This window comes from Neolamprologus multifasciatus, chromosome 10 (assembly GCF_963576455.1).
Source record: "Neolamprologus multifasciatus chromosome 10, fNeoMul1.2, whole genome shotgun sequence".
Classification (NCBI taxonomy): Eukaryota; Metazoa; Chordata; class Actinopteri; order Cichliformes; family Cichlidae; genus Neolamprologus; species Neolamprologus multifasciatus.
In genome coordinates, this window is record NC_140448.1 from 17,977,568 (window position 1) to 18,002,089 (window position 24,522).

The 24,522-nt window shown below is 39.4% G+C and overlaps 1 protein-coding gene across 1 annotated transcript in view; it reads right to left on the bottom strand.

Annotated features, from left to right (window-relative positions):
- Positions 1-1,275: 1,275 nt before the first annotated feature.
- rtn4rl1a (reticulon 4 receptor-like 1a) overlaps positions 1,276-24,522 on the bottom strand; it is a 114,795-nt gene continuing 91,548 nt past the window's right edge. Inside the window, exons 2-3 of the mRNA XM_085174151.1 lie at positions 13,692-14,146; positions 1,276-11,538 (exon numbers count right to left, since the gene is read on the bottom strand). Of these exons, the coding sequence (XP_085030277.1) occupies positions 10,639-11,538; positions 13,692-14,146 (1,355 nt within the window). The 3' untranslated portion in view covers positions 1,276-10,638. The remainder of the gene's footprint in view (positions 11,539-13,691; positions 14,147-24,522) is intronic.

A 24,522-nucleotide genomic window follows, 5' to 3' on the forward strand; every position in this document is an offset into this window, starting at 1 on the left:
ACCCGAAATACAAGCGGAAGTGCCGTTCTTGCAGGTGTGTCAGTAACGGTGGCGTGCACATGGTGCAAATCTGCAGATTGTCTCTCTCTGCAGTCTCTCAAAACTGAGGTTGCACAAAGTGACTATTGAGTTACAGAGGGGTCACTCACCCCTTTGCTGAAATGAAAAATGATTGATAAACTTTAAAGGCTAGAAACTGGAACTGGTGTTGGAGATGACACAGATGCTCCCAAACTATATGGGAATACTATGTGTTTTTTTTTATTCATGTAAACGATTTGAACAAAATGTATTTCTTGTATAATTAGATCTTAATGCTCATTGTGAGCATTATGTATGATTCTATGCCTAACATTACAGTATATCCGGACATCTGGTTGTTATCCCTGTCTGATCAAATTATCAGAGTGACAGTGATAGTGTTCTCATATGAAGTGAAGGATACATTTATGTGCATCAAAGGTGGCTTAGACTGATGCTTTATTTCAGGTGACTTGCTGGGTTATGCCTTATCTGTATCAGTTCACTAAACATCAGTTTCATCAGTCCACTGCTTGGAGTTTCCGTGTTGGTGGATAGACACATGTATATAGCTTGTGTTGGGCTCTGTAACTAATTTTGGAGGAAGTTTATCATCGCTGCTGAGACTGTGAGGTTACTGAAAAAGATAAAGTCTTGCAAAGTCTCAGCTCTGTAGATCTTCATGTGTATTGTACATTTGAAATGCCACAGCTTAAAAAGAAAAGGTCTTTTACTGATCAAAAGTAAGAAAGTATGTCTAAAATAGAATCTTTCGAAGTAAGTAAACTAACTGCGAGCATTTAGCTCGATACATGGGTGACCTTGAAAAACAAAATGATTGTGAAAACTCAAATTCTTAGTTCAGACTCACCCAGAGTGAGTCGCATAGTTCACACAAATGGTTAGATTTACAGGTTCATAAATTGATAAGTAACAACTCTTAAAAGAATTCTGGTAACCACAAGCAGTTGAGATAGTCGAGCCTTTCACCTTCTGGCTTACCGAGAGAATATAAGAAATACTCTCGATGGTAAAATGTCCCCAAACTGCAAAAGCCAAGTGTGGTGGTTTGAAAGGGATGTGAATTCAGAAGCCAGGACACTGTGATGAGATCAAAACCCAAGACAAGCTTTTATCAATGTAGGGGGTAATCCCAAGTGTCTGGGACTAAAAAGAGAATGGCTCACTGCCAAAGAAAGGCAAATAATTAATCATTTAGAAGGACTTGTGGCATAGGAATTAATAGGAAGGTAGAGGACTAAAAGTGACATGCTGTCTCCACCAGAAGTGGTTTCAAACCACCCAGTACAGCAGAGCCCTCAGAAATAATACATAGGGCCACATTAGTAACGGAGGTCTTGGTGACTTTTTTTTTTGTTGGAAAAAATAGAGCTGAAGAATTTTCCCTAACTTCCAGGAAAAACTAAGAAAGTGACATGGCTTCACATTGAAAAGTACTTTCCATGGGTAGGAGATGAGCGCATGTTAGGGCTATGGGCCCTGACATACATTTGCAACTATAAGTAAAATCGAGCCATATAGATTAGAATCAGAACCAGAATCAGAAAGAGTTTTATTGCCAAATGTTGAGCAGGTTTACAACATAGGAAATTGCTGCAGTACTTAGTGCAAAACATACTGTAAGACAAAAATTAAATAAACATAAAAATAAGAATTAAAAGTGCTAAGCAGATTAATATATACATGTGTGCAGGTGATGATCAGTGCAAAAATGAAACAGTAATAAAGAGTCAACTTCCCACATTTGCAATAACTAAATGTCTTTAATAGCCACACAACATCTGGAGCAATAGAGGTTAAGAAGTGAAGAACACTGAGCCAACCCAGCTTTTCTGGAGAGGATGGACAGAAGTACCAATCACATCTCTGTGGAACTAAAAACAGGCCATTGAACCTACGCAGCTGTCTTTTAAGAACGATGTGATCTGAAAATTGCAAAACAAAAACTTTGAGAAGATTGTGCAGTCACAGTGGCCAGCTCTAGCTGTCCTAATGCATTGTGGGTGCACTACACAGCTTGTGCACCTTGATAAAAACATTTCTCCTGCATTGCTTACTATGTTGTCTTAGCGATGTATTACGTACACTTTTGTAAATGTGTCCACATTTCTCAGTATGCTGTATGTGCACAATTATACACACTGGTTCTTAACAAGGTTTAATGTACATTTTGTTCATCCTGGAATTTGTTGTGTAGCCTGTAAATATGCCAACTGCATAAATCTGTTAATTATGAGTGTCTCTACATTTTACATCTAAATTGCCCGGTTTCCCACTGTGTAATAATTTCTGTTTCGTGGACACCCACCTCTCCATTGCATTCAAGTTGGCTCCCATCCAGTTCTTATGCTCTGGCTGACCCTGTTTACATATATTGAACACAAATATTTACCCAAACAATATAAGTGCCATAAATTGCCAGCTAAGGGATCCAAATGCAGGCTCCTGAGGCAAACTGGACGAACTGAAAATACACCTTTAATTCAACCAGTGGAAAAGCCAACACAAAAACCCAAATGACAGCACAAAACCGTATCCAGGCAGGGAACACATAAGTAAGGGTAAAGACCAAAATTAAGACTGAGGGGAAGACAGCACTATTTATACACCAAAGGGTAATCAGGGAATTGGACAGAGGAAAGTAAGGAGACGCAGGTAATGTAATCAAAGACAATGAGCTGGGAGGGGAAGTAAAATTAAACGCAAAACACAGGAGACAAATAACTACCAAAACAAAACAGGAAACGACAGTTAATAACTAAACGCGGAAGCACAGACACAGGAATAAACTTAACACAGGAGACCCCGAGGGAACATTTTAGCTTTAATACAAACAAAACTGTAACTAATAGCAAAAGGTTCAAAATGCTAAAGAACACAGATGAGGATGAAAAAGTGTACACTATTAGCAAACAGAATCAAATAGAAAGCACCTGACAAACTAGCATTTAATGATCCAAACAACACAGAACTTTGACATTAGGACATTGAGAAAGACTGACATTCAGCCACATGTTTACTTAGAGTAGTGGCATTGCTGGCGGATGGCAATGTCAGTCTGTCACTTTGTCACTCATCCAACTGCTTTGGTCCACACTGAAATATTTAAATAATTAGTCGAGCTTTCATGGTCGTTTTGAGTTTTGGGATCTTTGGAGTTTTTCTGATTTTGAATCTTTGATTATTTTTGTTTTATACTTCTGTTGTGTGTATTGGTTAGTTTTAACTCCTATTTCTTGTTCATTATTTTTTCTTTGTCTCTGACATCCTTAGGTTGATCTCCTCTTGTGTTCCTGTTCTGTTCACTTGGCCTTTTCTTCTGGTTTTTACTTATGTGAAAATTTGTATGCTGTTAGTCTGTCTTATCTCACTTACTGTTTTACTTTGGTAGTCTTTAGTCTCTTGTGTTTCATGGCTGCATTCCCACCTGTTTCAAATCTGCTTATTATCATGGGTTTGTATTTATTGTCCGTCTCCCTTTGGTCTCTGTCTTCGTTCTGCCTTCTTCATAGTGTGTTTTTTTTTTCCTGGAAGATTCTTATTGTGAAATATTAGGTCTTGTTTTGTTTTGTATTCAATGAGTGTTCAACTATAAAGCTGCTTTTAAGTTTATTCTTTGTCTGCCAACACAACACAGCCTCTCCTTAACAAAAATAACCTTTTAATAATGAGAGATCATTGAAAAGAACTAAACATTTAACTATTTTTACGATTAGACTCTGATTGGAGCCTATAATGTAGGAAAAATAGTGGTGGCACAGAAGGAAGTGGAGATGAGGTGGAGGTGTTTCACATAAATGAAAGTCTGAAAGGCAAAATGACAGAAAAGCAGTGCAATTTAAAGCAGGTGAGACAGAGGCTGAAGGCGAGCAAGAAAGCTGATTGGGCCAGAGTGATGATGACAGATTTAAGTTTGACCAGCAGGCTAAACACCAAGGAATGCATAAGCTTCGCTTAAAAATATCTGAGAACTTGTATTATGTTACATATTACAAGTTCTCAGATATTCTTTCACACTGTTGCACACTGAGATACCAATTGTGGCGAACTTTAAGTGACAGCATATTAGGATACCTACATACATACAATGTGCCGAAGTGGGTCTCACCAGGCTGTATAGCTATAGGCTCTAGTTAAGGTATCCAAAACACATTTTGCCCAACTCTTGGATTGTTTTGCTCTCCACAGCATTTATTATTCATACCCACAAATAATTTCTAAGCTATACTCTTGTGCAGCCATGCTTTGTCAGTGAAATTAATTTCTCAGATGGGAACTAGCATGGTGACAAAAACGCCTGCCTATTGTCACTTCCTTTCCGATGTGTTTCAATTAATTTTGACCTCAGTTTCCAGATTGCTTAGTAAAAAAAAAGAACAGTGCATTAAAAATGGAGCTAACACTAATATTGTTTCTGCGAGTGCATATGCTGCCACGTTATGGCACAGATACAGATTTTACTTATTTATAACATAAATCCAGGATGATGAAACATTTAATAAAACTGCAGCAAGACTCTAAAATTTAGGAAATCACTCTGACATATGTTTGATTTATAACACATTTACAAGAGGTAATGAAAACTTCAGCTGCATTTTCAAATGTCATTTCTCACGTTTCCTTGTGTAAGTCTCTGCTGCTAAAAGGCTGAAAACGCCTCAAACTGTGTGTGAGTCTTGCTGATTTTTCATATGCACATGAACTTTTATTGCCTTTTTATGACAATAAGGCTTGTCAAGTGGCAATAATATGTAGACGCACTTCATAAAGAAGCAACCCAGTACAGGAGGATTACACTGGCCATCAGCAAGTAAGTGCCATGCAAGTGTTAACTTCAAACTTGAAACTTTTGAAAAAGTTTCACATCTAGAAATGTACAAGCTCACAGTTTCCACTAGCTCAGTCACGGTTCAATACTTTGACCTTCTCTCTAATTAGAACCATATATTTGCCGATAATGAGAGTAATGTAGCTTGATGGTTATGGCCATGGAAAGATGGCTGGTGTTAAATGGTGCTTACAGCCAGCAACTGTAAGGCATGTGAGCTGGTGCGCGAGAGATGCAATGCACTCGGATGGTGATGGGAATGAAAATCAAGTAAGATAGTGTGAATTATATTCTTGCAGTCTTACTGGTATAGATTGTATGCGAGACGAACATTTGCATCAGTGCGGTGCAGTTGTACACTTGCGTTTAGCCAAAGGTGTCTCTCATTTCTTCGTTTTTGACTCATTTCACAAAAATCTGCCTCTTTTCTTTCTAGAATAGCTTTATTTCTTTCGCTTTACTCTCCCTTGCTCTTTGCTGCTTTTCTTTTGCTGAGTCTCAACTCTTTGGGGATTCACACAGAGAAATCAATTTTGCCTGGCCTCTTTGCCGATGGAATATATATAAATATTCACATGCGGCTATTTTAGATCCTCAGCTTAGGGACTGAACTAGTGGATGAGCTGTTCTACTGTTTGATCATGAAGCTTGCATACATCTGTCTCTGAACGTTTTCTCTTTTTCCCCCATGCTTCCTTCTCTTCTTTAATTTCCTCCTTCCATTCCTCTGATTGACTTTAACAGCATCTGTTATGTCTGTTGATTGCTTTTTTTCTTCTCTCTCTTCTCCAAACTCTTCCTACACTTTCCTTCCTATTATTTATCACGCTTCTCTTCCTCACTTTTACCTTTCTTGTTTTATTTTTCCATATGTACTTATTAAAATCTCTAATTTCTACCCAAATTTTCCTGTTTGTTCAGAGATTCCTAACTTTGACATTTGCCAACTTTGTCATTTTTATTAATTCATCATGTTCTTATTTGTTATGTAGTGCTGAGAAATTATTTTGCATATATGTCACAATGACGTATTTCAGATCATTAAACAAATTTTAATATTAGTCAAAGATAAGCTGAATAAATACAAAGCGCCGTTTTTAATTCATTCAATTATTTCAGTCATTCAACGGAGAAAAAGACATAATCTGAACCTGCCTGGACCTGTGTGAAAAAGTGATTTCCTTCCTAAATCTAATAACTGGCAGTAAGAACTACAATACCAGCATTTGCATTGACTGGAGGAGTCTTTCACATCACTGTGGAGGAATTTTGGCTCACTGTTCTTTGCAGAATTGTTTTAATTCAGCCACAGTGGAGGATTTTCACGTATGAATGGCCTGTTTAAGGTCAAGCCAAAACATCTCAGGTGAATTTCTTTTTTGAGGTATTCAGAGGTAGACTTGCTGGTGTTTCCCATCATTCCTTTGCTGAATAATCCGAGTACCAATCATCAAGAAATTTTTTATCTAATGTGAAAATGCCCCTCTCCCATGGATGCCATTTTTCCTCATTTCTGCTCATTCTCTTACTGTTGAATCATGGACTCTGACCTCAACTGATGCTCTTCTGGAATAGTTTTGGTCGACCGGCCTCTCCTGGGAAGGTTCACCACTGTCCCAAGTTTTCTCCATTTGTGGATAATTACTCTCACTGTGGTTCACCAGGCTGGGTTCACTCAAGGCCTTAGAAATGGCTTTGTAACCCTTTCTAGACTAATGATGTTGTTTCTCAGCTGTTCCTGAGTTATTTTAGATCATTTGGATGATGTGTTGAGGGATTTCTTAATTCAATAGGCTTTGACGTAATCAGGTGTAAGTTGTGATGGGACTAACTTTTTAAAATTTACGTCATTAGAAAAAACGCACTTTATATTTTCTCACCTTATCTTAGTCTAATATCTTTTTTCATCATCTGAAATTAGTATTCAGTCTTCTTTCCCTCACATCTTCCATACGTCTCACCTCCTGCAGTTTCACTGGCCATTCTTTATTGTGCTCATAAACCTTTTACTTCAACTACCTTTATAATTAATACCCTTTGAACCATGTGACTTCAATTTTAGAAACAGATTCATATTTCATAAATCTCCCCGAACTCACTGATGCAGAACCTTTCTGCTTAATTTAAATACTAGCTTCTAGTGGTTTTGAGTAGTGCCTCTACATGAATGAACACATGTAAGCTGCAACCCAGGCTTCATTTGGGACTCACGCAGCGACCGACTGTACACCAGCAGCCGCTGATGCTGGAGCCACCTGTGTTATGCTGACTTCCTGTCCCCTGGCCGCTGGTCTGTCTGGCGCTGATAAGTACTTCATGGACATCCACCCTTCTGCCTTAAATCCTTGTGTCTAATTCACTCTCTCTCTCTCCCAATTGTCAGCTTTGTTTTACAAACGGAGCAGTGATATTGTCTCTCAGAGGCACACCTCTCTCTGCCCTAGCCGGCTGTCAGGCTAGATCTGAGCCAGTGTGCATACAAGGTACAGCGGTGAGCATGCATATTTAGTGCACAAACACACACGCCTGCATCAATACAGCAATTCACATGTGGACACACGCATGAACATGAACATGAACACATTTAAAGCAGGCACAGCACATGCCAACGCTCTAGCTGACCTCGCCTTGACCCGACGCAAGACAACTCACTGGCACCCTCGCAGCTAATAGAGCTCGACAGGTAAGTGTATTTGACAGTTTGTGCGCGCGCATGTGCTTACACTCACTCTGATACATATTTAATATGAGGCTGCAGCGTAGTGAGTGAAACTAGGACATGAAGGAGGCCAAAATATATCCTGGCTAAATGTGAGTGTTTCTCTCCGAGCAGTAGATGATGTGCATACTTATTCATTAGCTTTCTTTTTTCTTTTTTAAAAAAAACTTTTTAACCATTTTCCTCTCCTTTCACTCGCTTATCATTCAGCCCCAGGGCTCATTTTAGACGTATGTCTATTAGCCACACACGGACAGATGCGCATATGCGCTGACAAAAGGGAGGCAAACAAACACAAGACCACCTCAGCCATTTGAGGACACTTTCTGTTTAATGTTATTTATAAACAGCTTTTGAGTCTGGCATTGTTTGATAACCACATACAAAACATTTGGGTTGCACAAAGGAAGAGAGTAAAGGAAAAGAGTTTAGAGATAGAGCTGTGTGTGTGTGTGTGTGTGTGTGTGTGTGTGTGTGTGTGTGTGTTGGGAGTAGCAAGGAAAGGAGCAGAGAAGGAGGAGAAGGAAAAGAGAATAGACAGACAGACAAGGAGAGAGAAAGGATGCAAGTTCTGGAGGGGTGAGGAGAAGGGGAAGGGAGGGGAGGGAGAAAAGGGGATGAATAAGAAAGCAGGAGGAGCGGTAAGGGGAGGGGTTGGGGGGTGGAGCAGTGCAGTGTACCGTTTATCTTCAGTGAGTCAGCGAAAACAAAACAAGAAAAAAAAAAAAGACCGAAAGGAAAAATGATATAATGATAAAAATCATATTTAAAAAATAATAATAAAAGTTCCAGCCTCAAGCTCCCTGTTTTTAGTCTCTCTCTTTTTTTTTGAGGGAACTACTGAGACACATCAGAGAATCGGTTTATCCACTTTTTTTTCTCTCTTTTTTAATATATATATAAAAGTCATCCTCACAGGAATAAACAGACACAATTTACATCACCTCTGGGTTAACAGCAGCACAAACAAGTTCACCAGTAGGGATTTCTAAATCCTACATGTCAGGAGAATGACTCAAGTGACAGGCTTCCCGACATCTAGATAGAGAGACATGAAAAGGCGGGGCTCAGCGGGAAACACACCCAAGCAGGGTACAAATGCGGGCCCTGCTCATGAATTCCCATCAAAACCAGGTATTTTTAGGATGCCAGCAAAACTAAACTCATTATTCTTTGTGCTTTTTGTTAGCGTGTCAATTATTTAGCTTGTTTTTTTTGAAAGCTTATAGTTCATCTTTTGCATAAAAGGGTATTTTTCTTTTTCAAAATAAGATTCATAACTTTGTAATTGTAAAAGAAACAAAGAGATCTTTAGCATTACTGGCTTGCCAAGGTACCCGGGTGGCCCATGAGTATCTGTACAGGTTTTGTCATTGAGCACTTTGGCTGAATGACTGAGTCAAAGTCTCGGCATTATCTGTGGTGCTCTGTTTGTGATTCAAAAACCCTGGACTCATGGGGAGTTTATAGTGGGACAGGAAGGCTGTGAAGGTGATAGATTGGGCTATTTTGGGAGGGTTAGAGGGTGTGTGCTTGAACCTCTCAAAGGGCGCCATGTCACACAGTTCTTTCTGTGCTTTTTTTAATTTCTTGAAGAGGAGTCCCGAGCCAACAAAAGGCCAATGGGATTCTCTCTCCTCAAACGTAGCAGCATTAAAATCCAAGTCTCCAGTCAGGGCTTGCACATTGATGAGTCCGTCTGTTTTGGAGCACACTAAACAAAGAAAGTAAACCAGGAGTTTGTCAGTCGTCCGGTGATCATCACAGATTTTGAGAGATTGGATCTTTGCAGAAGATTTCGTGACTTGTGGTGATCATCATCTGATTGAAAGCTTCCGAAGAATATTTGGATTGGATCATCTCTCTTTAGAAGATGTATTTATAGCCTCTGTGGTATGAAAGAGGAAAGTGCATATCTGTTTCTTGGAATTGTGAGTCTGGCTCAGGCCTCAGCTTTTCCTTGACCTGCATGAGCTGAGCCTCTGTTTTGTAGCCACAGAGGTCAAAGGCTGAATGAAATTCCAAAGTTTTGCCCATATTTGAAACTGGCTCTCAATAGGCACTCTTGCTTTCTAACTTCATTCTACCCGCATGGCTTTAGCGTTTTTTAATTTATTTTTTTAGAGGACACACACACACACACACACACATACACACACACATATACATACAAACATTAATACAAAAAATCATAATTTTTTTCAGTCACTCGTTCCCATTCATTTACACTGACTGTGACCAGCTGGCTCCTCGAACGATTGGTTAGTTCTGAATGGCTTTTTGAAGTTTCGATGTGAGGGCACGGACAGATTATAGTTTTCAACAGTTTGAAGACCTGAATGGCGAATAGTTGAGTGACAATTTCTGTGGTACTTTCAGAATTTAGACTAAAAAGTTAAAAGTTAAGCATACAGATTTACATTAAACTTGTCCTGATACGTGAAAGAAAACCACTTTATTTGCAGGTATATAATGGTTATAGCTATTACTGCTAAAACGTTTCACAATGACTCATTTTCCTGCCACTTGGGTAAGCGGTATTTTCTTTCTTGATCTTAAGGTGTTGCTGAGTGAGTACGGTGACAGCTACAAATGAGTATGTCTTCCTCTCGGCTTGACTGACAGATGGAGGTTGCGGTTGAGAGCGCTATCGTGTCACAGGGGCTAAACGCAGAGAACCGAGCCATGAACTGTTTTGATACTTACTGTGTGTTCCTGTTGTTGAATTATTGGCTTGTTATTTTATGTGGCTGTACATAAATTCAGTGAAGCAGTTGATGCCAGAGACACAAAAGTTTTCCTGTTGTTTCCCTTGGTGACATCATCAAAGCAAATGGGCAAAATAGTTTTCCCTGACTAACATGTATTGATTATGACTCAGAATGACCCCTGCATTAATACCACAGGGATTTTCAGTGATGTCCTTTGTACACAGTCATTTACACACACATTTATGTGCACATGCCTCATTTAAAGAGCCAGAACAAGGTGGTTCAGGAGAATGAATCATATGGTTGCATCACCAGCACAACAGTGTCCGTTTCCTGTCTCAACGTAGGATCACAAAGTAGAGTGACAGCAGCAGAGCTGATGACAAACACGAAACTAAACCTGCATGATGTGACCCTGCTTTGTTATTAGCTCTCTGGACCCCAATTGGTGGGCCAACGGAAGTTCTGGGGATGCACTTGTTCTTCCTCCTTGTTGTGGCAGACAGGTCATATTTATCACCATCTGGAGTGTAGTCTTTTTCACCCCCCTCCTGAAGTACCTGCACCTCATTGAGCCCACCTTTTGCCTTGCGGCCACGGCGAGTACAGTTTCGGCGGCCTCCTTTAGGTGGCCGTGGTAGGGGTGAGGGTGAAGGCAAGCTGTACTGGTCCCCGTGGGGCAGGTATGGCCGCTGATGGTGGTTGTGATGGTTTCTGTGACGATTCAGGTGGTTTAAAGACTCCCCGTGCTCAATCTCTCTACCTGGGGCGCCATGCGCATGACTCTCGCCTGATATGCAACTGGGCAGCTCCTCTTTCTTGAGCGTTTTCAGGTCCCTCCCCGCCAGCTCAGGCGGCGAAACACACATCAGAGAGGAGGTGGAGCCTCTGAACCTCCGCAGCCAATCCCAAAGTGACAGGGCCTTGCAGTCACACTCCCAGGGGTTGTCGTTGAGTCGCAGGTACTCCAGGGCCGGCAGAAGAGTCAGGGTGGCACCAGACAGCTCAGTGAGGGAGTTATTAAACAGGTACAAAGTAGTGAGACGCCGAAGGTCATGGAAGGCCTGACGATCAACCCACTGGATTCGATTCTGGTGGAGAAGGAGCCGGTCTAAGACTCCTAGACCTCGAAAAGTGTTCTGGCGAAGACTCCATAGACGATTGCCATGTAGGAAGAGATGACTGAGGTTCAGAAGGTCGATGAATAAATCATCCTCTAGGAATTCTAACTGGTTATCCTGCCAGTGGGAATAAAAAGGAAAGATAAAAAGAGAAGCTTAAAATGGGTTGCAAGACATCAAGCATAGTTTTTATTACTTGAGTATGAGTAATCCATTGCATTTGCATTTTTCTGTTTGTTTTAGAATCATACAAGATACAGATAATATGTTAATTTTAATCATTAAATGAACTATACATGTGTGTTTGTTGTGTGTGTGTGTGTGTGTGTGTGTGTTATAGAGAACACATGCATAAACTAACTGAACTGGGTGGTTGGCCGGATGTCTAATTTGCACTGGCTAAATAAAGTGGATTAAGGGGCTCAAAAGTGGACCCTTTGAATTAAAAACTATGTTTTGAGTTTTTGACTGGAGATTACTATATCAAATAAATAATAAGGAGTAATCTACTCTCATTCTACCAACTGATTTCTCTCTATTTTTTTCCCTTTGGGGTTTCTTTGAAAGCAAACAAACAAACATTTGACGTAAAAATGCTTCCAAACATGTCAGTCTGTAGCTGTTGCCTCAGCTACTAAGTAGGGTTGAAACAATGAAAAAAACATTTACTCATAATGAACCTTTGGACAGTTTTAACTCACTCATGGTTCCTTAAATTTTCAGTTCAGTGAAAAAAGAAAGGAAAAAATTTTTGGATAAATACCCAATTAGCCATAATTCAAATTGCAACAGTTACAGCACTTAAAAGCTACAAACAGTAAGTACTGTAAGAAAGTAAGAAAAAAGGCTATGAGCTGTTAACTCTCAATATAACAAAAACATAAATCAAATAAAACATATCCATTAAGGAGAAAAACACTCACACGCACAGTCAGCTGTCACACAGTCAGCTGTGTAATTTCAGCTTCAAAAAAATTGCCCATAGTAACAACAATTTTCTCTCTGTCAACATTGGGAATGCAGCTCATGATCTGATGAGGCTTTTATCATGAATTTATCCCCTTTGTGAAAGTAAAGCGTGTTGTAGGAGCACTTTTAGTGCCGATAAACTGTCCTTTCAAAAATATGATTTGAAAACAGAATTTTCTAACCCCTTCATATAAAGTTATGAATTATAGTATAGTATTATAGTACATAGGTTTTCTCCAGAGCAGTGTAAAAATCTAAACAGACTCTTTATTTGAACACAAATAATATAATATTATAGGGTGGCTGTAGCTCAGGTGGCAGAGCAGGTCAACCACTAATCAGAAGGTCGGTGGTTCGATCCCAGGCTGCCTCCTGGCTGCATGCCAAATATCCATGGGCAAGATACTAACCCCATATTTGCCTAGTGGTGGTGGCCCGGTGGCGCCTGTGTCCGGCAGCCTCGCCTCTGTCAGTGTGCCCCAGGGCAGCTGTGGCTACAATGTAGCTTGCCATCGCCAGTGTGTGAATGCGTGTGTGAATGGGTGAATGACGCTTAAAGTGTGTAAAGCGTTTTGGGGTCCTTAGGGACTAGAAAAGCGCTATACAAATGCAGGCCAAATAGGTAAAAACCAGTCTCTTTCATGTCTAAATCAGACTGCTATAGCTCACTGACAACATCTAGCAAGCAAGTCAAAACTACTAGACATCTGACATTTGCACTTAACAGACCCAAAGATATTTGATAAATGGGCTGGCACTTACATAGCGCTTTTGTACTCAATTCAAGCACTCAAAGAACTTTCTTACTACAAGCTTCATTCAATCATCCACACGACACTGAACTCCTCTTTTTCTATCCCAAACCACTTTTAACCTTTACTGTTCACATACTCACACTCTGCATCGCGGGCCACTGAGGGTTCAGCATCTTGCTCAAAGATACTTTGCAGTAAATGCACCACTATCATTCACTGCCAATCTTAACAATTTTTCCATCGTGATATAAATAGATCATCCTTCTCTCTTCATAAACCTACTATGTAATTAATGAAATCATATATTCAGGCATGGATTCAGATTACATAGTTCTCTTGCAGGGGTTAGCCACAGAAGTTGTACTATAGGTGTATTGTTGTTTCGGGAAAGCTTGTGGTATTTTCATTACACTCAGTTATTTGATCAGGGACCAATTCATGGGGCGTAAGTGCTGAACCAACTTGATTGACAGATTAAACCATAATGCGATTGTGGTGGCAGATGCAGTACACAATAGAGATAAAAGGCAGCTGTTATCCGTGTACCTGTAGGTAGAGATACTGGAGATTATGTAAGCCTGAAAAGATCCCAGGAGGGAGGGTGATCAGGCCACAGTGGTATAGATGAAGGGCATGTAGCCGACCAAGGCCCAGGAAGGTGTCCGAGGCAATGGCCTTCAGGTGCCGGTTGTCCCCAAGATCAAGCTCCTCTAGGCGGTCAAAGCCATGGAAGGTGGATGGTTGTATATAGGAGATGTTGTTGGAGTAAAGCCACAGCATAGTGGTAGTGGGCGAGAAATGCCCTCGAAGTAGCCGCTGGATCTTGTTGTTTTGCAAGAAAACGCGCTCGCTCTGAGCGGGGATGCCCTCAGGCACAGCATGGAAGTTGTGGGCCTGGCAGGAGACAGTGCTTGGTGAAGTGTAGCAGATACAGTGGCGAGGGCAGGGTGAAGAGAGATCCAGGCCCCACAACACCAACAGTAGCTCCACCCCACCGTAACCTGAGAGGGGAGGAGGAGAGGAGGATGGGGATGAAAAAAAGAGAAGGATGGAAAGAGAGAAAGAGAGAGAAGCTTTATTAATTGAATTCATACGGCAGAGATTCTGTTATCAGACGCATCTTGAATGAAACACTCATTGCTCTCAGTTTACAAGGACAACAATAGGCATGGTTCAGTGCAGACGAATTACAACGCTGACACAAATCTCTCTCTCTCTCTCGCGCACACACACACACACACACACACACACATACTTGTGTATGGTTGTGTGAGCTCATTCTTCCTACATATTTTTCAACCGTTTGCTCTCAAACCTTTTCTACACCCACTGCTACCTTCACAATAAACACAATAAACTAGTTCAAACCCCCAATTTTAAAGTCATAGGATCATTTTCTACCGAAGCCTCAGAAAGGCTCTGTATACAATGTGCAAAACATGGAAAAATACTGCTCAGGTGTGCAAGCATTTTGTTAAGAGGGGAGAGTGTGTGGTGTTTTTTATCGTGCGCTAGTATTGCTGTCAGTGAGGTAAATACATATATATTTTTCTCTTCCTTCCACTAATCTTGACAATATGGCACACACACACAGACACAGCATCCCATCATGCAGTGTTATATCCTTTGGTTATCCTCTAAAGGCGACAGAAAATCGATGTTTCTGCTGCTTACAAGTGAACACACACCACACCTGTAATACGTTCCCACAATAAAGGAAACCAAGAAAGGAGGATATTGGGAGAGGGAGGAGGTGGAGGATGAATAGGGGAATCATCTGCAGTGTGGCTGTGAAGTGGATATTACTTTTTGTTTTCAGATTCCCTTCATCTCACTCACATTTATTTGACTTTTTTCCCTGCTCTGGATCATTCTAGTGTTTGATGTGTTTGTAGGGCTGGGGAGACAAAAATGAAGTCAAGCAGGAAGAGATGAGGGTGCAGATCTTGGGAATAACTGCTAAATGAAGAGAACGATACAACACGAACATCGGGTGCTGACCTGTGTGTAACTTTTGGTGTGTCGGTGTATATGTCTGCCTTTCAATGTCAATTTTATTTATATAGCATAACTTTAGAACCACAGTCTGTTTAAGGCACTTCAGATTGAAGACCCTACAATATTATAATTATTATTCATTTAAATTTGATTTAGACAAGTCATATACAATACAGACAAAGATGACACAAGCAAGTAAGATTCCTTTTATTTGAAATGAAATGTGTGTGTGTGCATAACTTGTGTTTTTGCACCAGCTTAAGTCTCAGATTGTATGATTAGAAGGGAGAGCTAAGAGGGGTATTGAAAATGAAACCAATAAAGAAAGAAAGAAAGAAAGAAAGAAAGAAAGAAAGAAAGAAAGAAAGAAAGAAAGGAAGAAAGAAAGAAAGAAGGAAGAAAGAAAGAAATAAAGAAAGAAAGAAGGAAAGAAAGAAAGAAGGAAAGAAAGAAAGAAAGAAAGAAAGAAAAATTAATAATAAATAGATTAAATAGTTAAATGAATGGTTCCTATAATATCCGAAAGAAACTCCAACAGTCACATGACCACTTAATAGCAAGCATGTGGTGACAATGGGAAGTAAACACACTTTTTTTTTAACAGGAAGAAACCTCAGACAGGAAAGGGCTCAGGGAGGAGCAGCCATCAGCCAACCAGAATCTACTCGGTTTTGTTTTTTTCCCATTACAATTGAGTATCATCTAATTTGCATGTGGTCGTTATAACAACGTGGCCAAAAGTTCGGTGACGTCATTTGTATGCGATGCAAAGACAACACATCAACATCGAGGTGACGGTATACCTGCTATAGTGAATTTAATTTCTTGCGGTTCTGAGTTTTTGAAATCTGTTTTTACTTCATGTCTTTCTAACTGATGGTTTGCAATACTGTGCTCTCTTTGTTTTGTGATTTATTGCATTTCGGTTCATAACTTGTATATTATTTCTAGTATTAGTTGTACAAGTTGTAATAATCATCTTTCCTGTGTTTCTGCCTCATCTCTTCTTTTTCCAAATTTAGGCCTGTTTGTGTTTCCTTGTCTAATGCATCTTGTTAAGTTTTTGTATATGTGACAATAAAAACAATTAAAAAAAAACAATGAACAATATTTAACAATATAGAGGGGGAGCATATTAAGAATGGAATAGAAAGAAAATAACACAAAGACAATCACTCCAAAATAGAAACATGTTTTTGTGTTAGCGGGCCCATAACCAGGATTTAGAGATTAATGAGGTCCTGTCCTGTTTCTTATAAAGCACCTTTTTACTCTACAATTTATGCAATTTATGCAGTATGCCACATTCACCCATTCACTTATCCCATTTATTTTTATACTTAGGTGCTTTCTATCAGTCACACACATTCACTCTCCAATGGATGCATCAAAAGGCAATTTAGGGTTAGTATCTTGCCCAGGAATATTTGGGATGCAACCAGGGAATGAATCACCAACCACCGACTCTACCTCTGAAGCTACAGCCACCCCTGATGTGTTAATATACAACCAGAAACTCGCTAAGATTTTGTTTTTACAGCTTTCTTTATATACCTGAATATGACTGAATGACTGAATATATCCTATATTTAAACCACACAAGTCATGCTTCCACCTAAACCCCCTAAATACAAACCAATGACAGGGAAATTAGAATTCCTGTCTTTTCAAAGTAAAAGCCATCTAGAGTGTCACACATTGATTCGTGCCAATTTTTACTGTCTTACTTTGAAAAGAGTTTCAGGATCAGTACTCAGTGATCTAATAGCTATTAACTGGCATGTGTGAGTGATATGGACAGATGTGATGGACAGATGTCATCCTGACCAGGACATCGCTGCTCTGTAAAGAACAACATGTTCTAAAATGTAAGCAGAGGATAGCATAGTTTTATCCACACACTGCACGATTCTGTATTACTCTAAGCGGGACTGCAGCATTCTGTCCCGCTGTAACATAATGTGTGTTTGTCAGTATATCTAAATTCCTTGTAATAGTTCATAAAGCTCTCAGTGGTTTTTACTTCCTAATTACATCTCTTACTTGCTCACTGTCTGTAACCCAGTGAATGCAATGAGGTCGTCAGATGCAAACAGTAGTTGCCTCAAAGCCCTTTATGTTTTAAGTTATAGACCCTATAATAAAACAAAGAAAACAGAGAAAAAAACCCAAAAAAGCTTTGGCAACAGTGGAAAGGAAAATATTCCTTTTAACAGGAAGAAACCTCCACCAGAACCAGGCTCAGGGAGGGGTGGCTATGCGCTACAAGCTACCCTGTTGATTTTTAACTCATTTTCATTAATATACATTATAGTTAACAAAAGTATTTAGGATTAAGTTTAGAGGTTTTATTAATTTTACAAATTATTTAGATAATTTCAGTTCATATCTTACAGGTAAATTACGTGGAACCTACAAATATGCTAATAAACAAAGACTACGACAAACAACACAATCTAAAAGATTGAACCAGCCGCTACCTGCATTTTTAAACTGACCTCACAGCTGGCAACAACTAAATAAGAAACACATTTGAATACAATTCTGTAAAAATAGAAAAGTTAAAGGTTATCTTGCAGCCTCTCTCTGTCATTTACCATTCATACCTTTCCAGCTCAGTCTGCAGCTCTTTACATCTTCAGCTCTTGTCTTATGGTCTGAAACTCATATCATTCTGCTGCTCTGCTCTGGGTTTCACTCGTTATTTGTTCGGATAAATTCTCCACACTGGACTCTCTACTCAGTTCAGATATTGCTCCCTTGCTTTTTTGTACAGGTATGGACTAGTGTCTGGGTTCCAATCTGCCACAACTCTATAGTCCAACGCTAAAGTATGTTAATGCTAACACATGGCTAATGTGGCTATTTTATGGCTGTATATTATCTATTTGTGAAGGGTTTTTTGCCCTGTTTTTGGTAACACTTTATAACATGACCTGCGAATGAGAGGCAAGCACCCTTACATGCATTCTGCGGGCAACTAGTCAGTTTTTTGCAGGAAACAATAAAATAATTTCACTGTTAGACCGCAAGTACCCTGTAATTACATGTAATTTCATGTAACAAGTTTTGTACTAGGGTTGGGTGATATGTAAAAAAATATTTTTTTCGATTGCCTGCTTCTATTAGCTCCATCATTATTAGCAAACTTACTCATGGGCAAATAAATAAATAAATCGACCTTGTAAAAACGATCGCCGATAGGGGATAGTCGATATATCCATCCAATCGCCCAACCCTGCTTTGTACAGGAAACAATGAAATACTAACATAAAATTAAATTAAGTAATTTTAAGGGGATATTTCATGGTAAATTTCTAGAAAAACAAGCAATATTTCCCCATCTTACATCTTATGTACCCTGTACTTTCCTGCAAATTGCACTTAAGTACAAGGTATGTACTTAAGTGTATTTAAGGTTGTACAGTATACTTGATTAATTGTTTCTTGCATAAACCACACGTGCTGCCTGCAAATTGCACGTAAGTACAGGGTACTTGCACCTTAGTCACTCCATAACACTACACGCACCCCAGAAAGTATACTTACAGTGTACTTGTTTCATTGTGTCCTGCAAAAACCTGACTTGTTGCCCGCAAATTGCATCCAAGTACAGGGTACTTGTAGTGTACTTGTTACATGAAATTACACGTAATTACAGGGTACTTGCGGTCTAACAGTGTAATTATTTCGATGTTTCTTGCAAAAATCTTTTAGTCTTACTTATAGCAGATATTTGTGTTTTTGTGTTTTAATCTTTTATGTTAAGCACATTTGAGATTGCACATGACAAAATCCTGGATTTCTGGATTGATTACTTATAAAAGTAATCAGATATTTCACACAATCTGGCTAAACCAATTGTATACAGACACGCACACTTTTAATGTCTTTATTGCACACACTAAGTAAAAAGTTGTGTTTCCCACCAACCAGTAAGAAAGTGCAGACTATGCCGGTCCAGACTTTTTATGCCTTTATTTATAGGGAAGGAAATCTCTACAACCCACACATCCAATCTCATCTCCCCAGGAACACAGTGGTTCATTTATTTTTTTCCTGCCTTAACTGTGATCGATTGCTTAGTGTGTTCACAAAAAAAGGCATGGAAAGCACAGCAGCTTGTTTCCTTTAAGTTTAATCAGCTTGTTTTTTAGATAAAGATCAGATCACATTAGTTCACTTTTATAAAAACCTGAAACTCCAAGGCTTCACAAACTTTTTCTTGCAGAAGTATGTAACATTTCTTCTGAAGGATATATTGAGAGCGCTGTCTGCTCTGTTGGACAAGTCTGACCTTTTTGTCAAAAAAAACAAACAAAAACCAGAGGCACACAGCCTCCGTTATCACAGCAGCCCATCTTCTGTCTTCTCTCATAACAACAACAAATCAATGCTGTGTACTTTAATATTGTATGATATGATGAATATTAATAAATATGGATGGTTAAGCAACAACTACTTAATTATTTGCGGATTTGTCCATGTTTTTACTATTTATCTGGAGAAAAAAATACATAATTTATTAAGAATTGAAAGAAAATTATGATGTGTGGTTTGAAAAGTTAAACATGTTTTCTAAGTCATTAGATGCATTGCAACCTTTAGCAGAAATTAAAGTAGCACCCCAGACCCCAACCCCAGGTAGTGAGTCCACCTGTATGTGCTGGTTCGTGCATGTGACTGTTGGCTCTCTCCAAGAAGGAAGGAAAGTAAGAATGAAAGGAAAACATTTTTAGAGTATTTCATTCATGTTATTTTATGTATATTTATGTTATTTTATTGTTTATTTATTACCAGCTCAGTGTGAGAATTTTTATTGCTGTTTTGCTGCTCTGCATCGTGACTGACCACGTTCAACACACGAGAGGGGAGCGCAGAGCAGAGGAAGACACACGGAGAAAAAGAATCTGACAAAGAGCAACAAAACAGCAGTAGAGATCTTTATCACAGCGGTGGCCCCGACACAAGTTGCCTTAAAGCGCAGCGCAGCCATTCAGTGCAATCCAAGAGTTTGGATTTTCTCACTGCAGAATAAAAGGGAAATGTTTCAATTTGTTTCAGTTTGAGATGGTCTCTGGCCTCGTGCAACATCAGGTAGACTTCAATGTCATTTAACAGTTTTATGTTTATGTTTTATAAATTTTCATATTGAGAATCATAACTAACTTACTAGCAGTTTTTCTTGTCAGTCACTGTCAGTCAAGTATCTATACAACTAATGAATCACAGCACAAGCAAAACTTCTCTTCTTCTGTGATCACTATATAGCCATATAGCATTGTTCCCAAACTTAAATCAATATCCAACTTACATGGTATTTTTTTCAGATCAAATATGTGCAACTGCCAATGACTGCAAAACACTGGCAGTGGAAATGTGCTAAAGTGAGATTAAGCAGATATGAAAGGATTTTTTGCCTCTGAGGTAAGGTATAATAGTAATGCAGTAAAAGAAGCAACTCATTTTAAAATGTGTTGTTATACAGCAAATAAGTAAGCCATCGTACACTAGCCGTTGCTGTTTGTTACTGTGTTGTGGTGCTTTTTGCAGCACCAACAAATAAGATCATAGCTTGGTTTGTGAGCTGTTCTAATGTATCTAAATTTGAATATATACATTGCACTGACAGATCCACTCTAGGGTTGAATAATAAATATAAAAACTGTTGTTATTAGATATTAATGTTAGAGTTCCCTTCACATGTGCAGCCCCTAGCTTCCCTAGTTGTCCTTGTCTGTCTTGTTTTTCCCTGTCCTCTTTTCCTTTTCTTTTTTTTATCTGTTCCACACATTTTCTTCCCCCCAGTCTGTGTATAGGCTTGACTGGTCATTCGTTATTGCTATAAACGGTAACACATATAGTGGATATTCAGTGTTGCGGGGTATAGAAATGATTTTATCTTAACTTTTCTCTACTCCTTTGCTTTATCGGTCCATCTGTGTTGCCCGTTTTCTTCATGGTTTTCTGCCTTCTTTCTACCGAACATTTACACATGCCTTCCTCCCCAGCTTATCTTCATGTGCTGCTCTGCCCCACCTGCTGTTTCTGTTAATTAGGGATAAAGCTGCTGTTTGTTACTTTGTGTGCGTGAGCATGGGAAATAAATACTGTGCATGTACGTCTTTCTGCGTTTGCGTCCTTGTCTCTTTGTAGTTCTTACTGAACAGCATCGCTTGACGGGACTTGACTGAACTCTATTGTCTTTGCTTGAATAGAAGCTCATCTTAATCTTTTGCCTCGAGATGCTTTCAGCTGATGAATTTGTTGTTAAAGCTGACGTGGCAGTGACATTCAGCTCCTCATTGCATAACTTAAGGTCTTCATATCTTGGTAAAGTACACTCAACATTCTACTGGGAACGTCTCCAACCTCAGTTGCATCCCAAATCACAATTATGATTTCTCAGCTGTTAGTATATTTTAAATTTGCATTGGTAAACTCACCAGTAGCGTGTTCCCACTGGTCCCATTATGTGTATTTTTTCATCCAAATTGTCTTTGGTTCAAGACTCCTTGACACACACTTGTGATAATGCTGTTAGCGTTTAAGTTTGCATTTCAAATTGCTTTTCCTCCCTCGTTGCCTTTTGTTTACCCCTGCAGTCTTTCATTTCTTTTTTTCCTTTTGGTATTTTCATCATTTCTTTATATCTGACACCCTTCTCTTTACCCTTTACCCCCTTCAGTCTTTCCAATTATATCTTCCATCTTTCTGCTTTTCATTGTTCAATATAGTGTGTGTATGTGTTTCCCATTTGAGGGCAATGTCTGCTGATTTATGCTCATCTTTGCTTGCAGATTAACTGTGGGTGTTCAAAGTTTACAGATTGAGAGATGAAGCTGATGATATTAGATAAAAAGATTGCTGACTGCCATATGGCTTTGACACCGGGGGCAGTATAACTCCCACCAGCATCCATCCATCCAGACGCTTTATTTATTCATCATTTGCCTTGTAAAACACAAAATATTCTCTGTTCACTTATGATGTTAGACAGCTTTTAAGAGTAAGATAGAAACAGAGAAAAAAAGGGCCTGTGAGTCAAGGATTGAGCCACATAGGCATTTTTAATGATGCATAAGCTGTTGACATTTCTCAAAATGTACGCTACTGTTCTCAGCACCTTTGAGGGAAAATCTCCAATCCTGCATCAACAACAGGACCTTGTTTCCAAGCATGTTTCAAAACATCGTAATTTGAAGTCAGCAGTTCTTTGGACTCGCCACTGCCTTTAGCTTCACAGTACTAGTGCTGAAATACATAAACATGATTGCAAATCAGCAAGTAGCCGAGGTATCAAACTGGAATTGGGCCAAATCTGAAACCCCTAAAAGCTCCCAGTATGGAGCTTCAAAGTAAAAAAAACAAAAGTCTTTTTCACTGGTAACTGTTTATGATGCATTTCCCCCGTGTGCTGCAGTTAAATAAGAAAATGAATTATGGGTACTTTCATTAAAGTGATTCATACCTGGCTTGAATGAATGAATGAATGAATGAAAGCTTTATTTGTCACATACAGGTTGCCCTGCAGTGAAATGCCCCCCCCCCCCCCCCCCCCCGACCTTACACACATAAGACAAACATTACATGGGGTTACAAGTCGGAGATCGGTAGCGTTACAGAAAAACACTGAAATGTACACACAACGGGAAGGTACAAGAGGAAAAAAAGAGACCTCCAATCATGCTGTGCTTCCATGGTAGGACAGCACGAGAACAGGAAACAAAAAAACTCTTTCTTGATTAAATATTTTAAAGCTTATTTGATTTGATACCTGCTGCCTTAAGACATTTTTAGAGCTATATAGAGCAGTAGTTGGACAACAGCACATGTTTGCTTGCCCTTGACCCCTAATCACTTACCTTCCACTGGAAGTGCAAAAAACAATGTAAAGAGAGCTTCAGGGGAGTTTTTGTTGCCCCAAATAGATTTTTGTCAAAGAAAAATGTCTTCTATTGAGATTTACAGTATGTTGAACCAGGAAGCATCTTGCAAGTAAGGCAGTAAAATGAACGACACAGTCATTAGATGCACAAATTACAGTAGCTTTGACACCAAGACATCACATGTACAAATTAACTTGAGTGATGAGTAACTGTTCAGCTCACCACTTACAATGAACCACAGGTTCTGCTGTGTCCATCCAAAGACCTTTCTTGCATGTTTCTCTGCCTGTCGTCTCTCCACTGTCTGTAATAAAGGCTTAAAATGCCCCATGATACTGAAAAATAATCTGCTGCCATAATAGCCTCCACTCTTCTGAGAAAGCCTTTGATAAGAATTTAGAGCCTGGCTGCAGGGATTTGTATTAGTGAGGATGGATGCTGTTGTTGGGTGATCAGATCTGGGTCCCTGTCATGTTCCCATTTCACCCAGAAGGTGCTGGATGGTGTTAAGGTTGGGATGGAAAGCTGTGTTCAGGTTTACATATATCTACACCAAATGGATAAAAAACTAATTTACTAATTAATCTCTTTGTGTGTCATATCATCAAGTTGAAAGTTCAAAGTCTGCATATTTAGCATTCCTGTTTATTTGTTTTAACCAAAATGTATTGCTTTTCTTTTTTGTATTTATAAGCCCCTGACATAACTATTCTCCACTGACTATTGTAATTTGTTTGCTCACTATTCTGCCGGCTTCAACACTGATAGTTAGCCAGCAGTGGGTAAACACTTAGCCCAGCTGAACTATGCACAGTAGGGACTCCGTTATAATTGGAGTCCAAGGATGTCTTATAGAGGGACCAAACCACAGACTTAGATTTCAGACTTATTATTTGTAGTTTTCACAGTGGGATCCTCAAAAGACAGCTCATGCTAAAGTGTTCTCCACGTTTCTCTTTTCCAGGACAGTGCAGTATGTGAGAGCTTCCAATGACTAAGCCTGTGTTTAAATAGTATGTATGAAAAACAAAGTCAGGTAGTGGCTGCTTTAATCAGTTACTGAGAATTTGCAGACAGGTGACCACTAATCATGTGATGTTAAAGTAAAGCCCCGGTAACAAAGGCCTAGACTCTAGGCCTTTGTTACCAGGCCTAGAGACTGATCTGCAACCATCTGGCAATCACTGGCTGTGAGGGAAAAAAATGAGCATTCCCCCATTGATTATGGGTGGCTGCTGGAAGCTAGTGAAAATTATTGCTAAAGCCCCAGTCCTATAGACAGGCCTATAGACAGTCTGCCTCTCACCCTATGACAGCTGGGATAGGAATATTGGATAGATGATTGAAGTTATATAAACATTTGCCCGATGCGGCTGTCAAAAGAGGAAAATTGCCTATCAAGGCAACAACAACAAAAAAAAAGAAAAACATTTTGGGGACGGACTATTTAGGGAGCTACATTTTTGATTTTTGTTTTCTCCTCCCTGTCC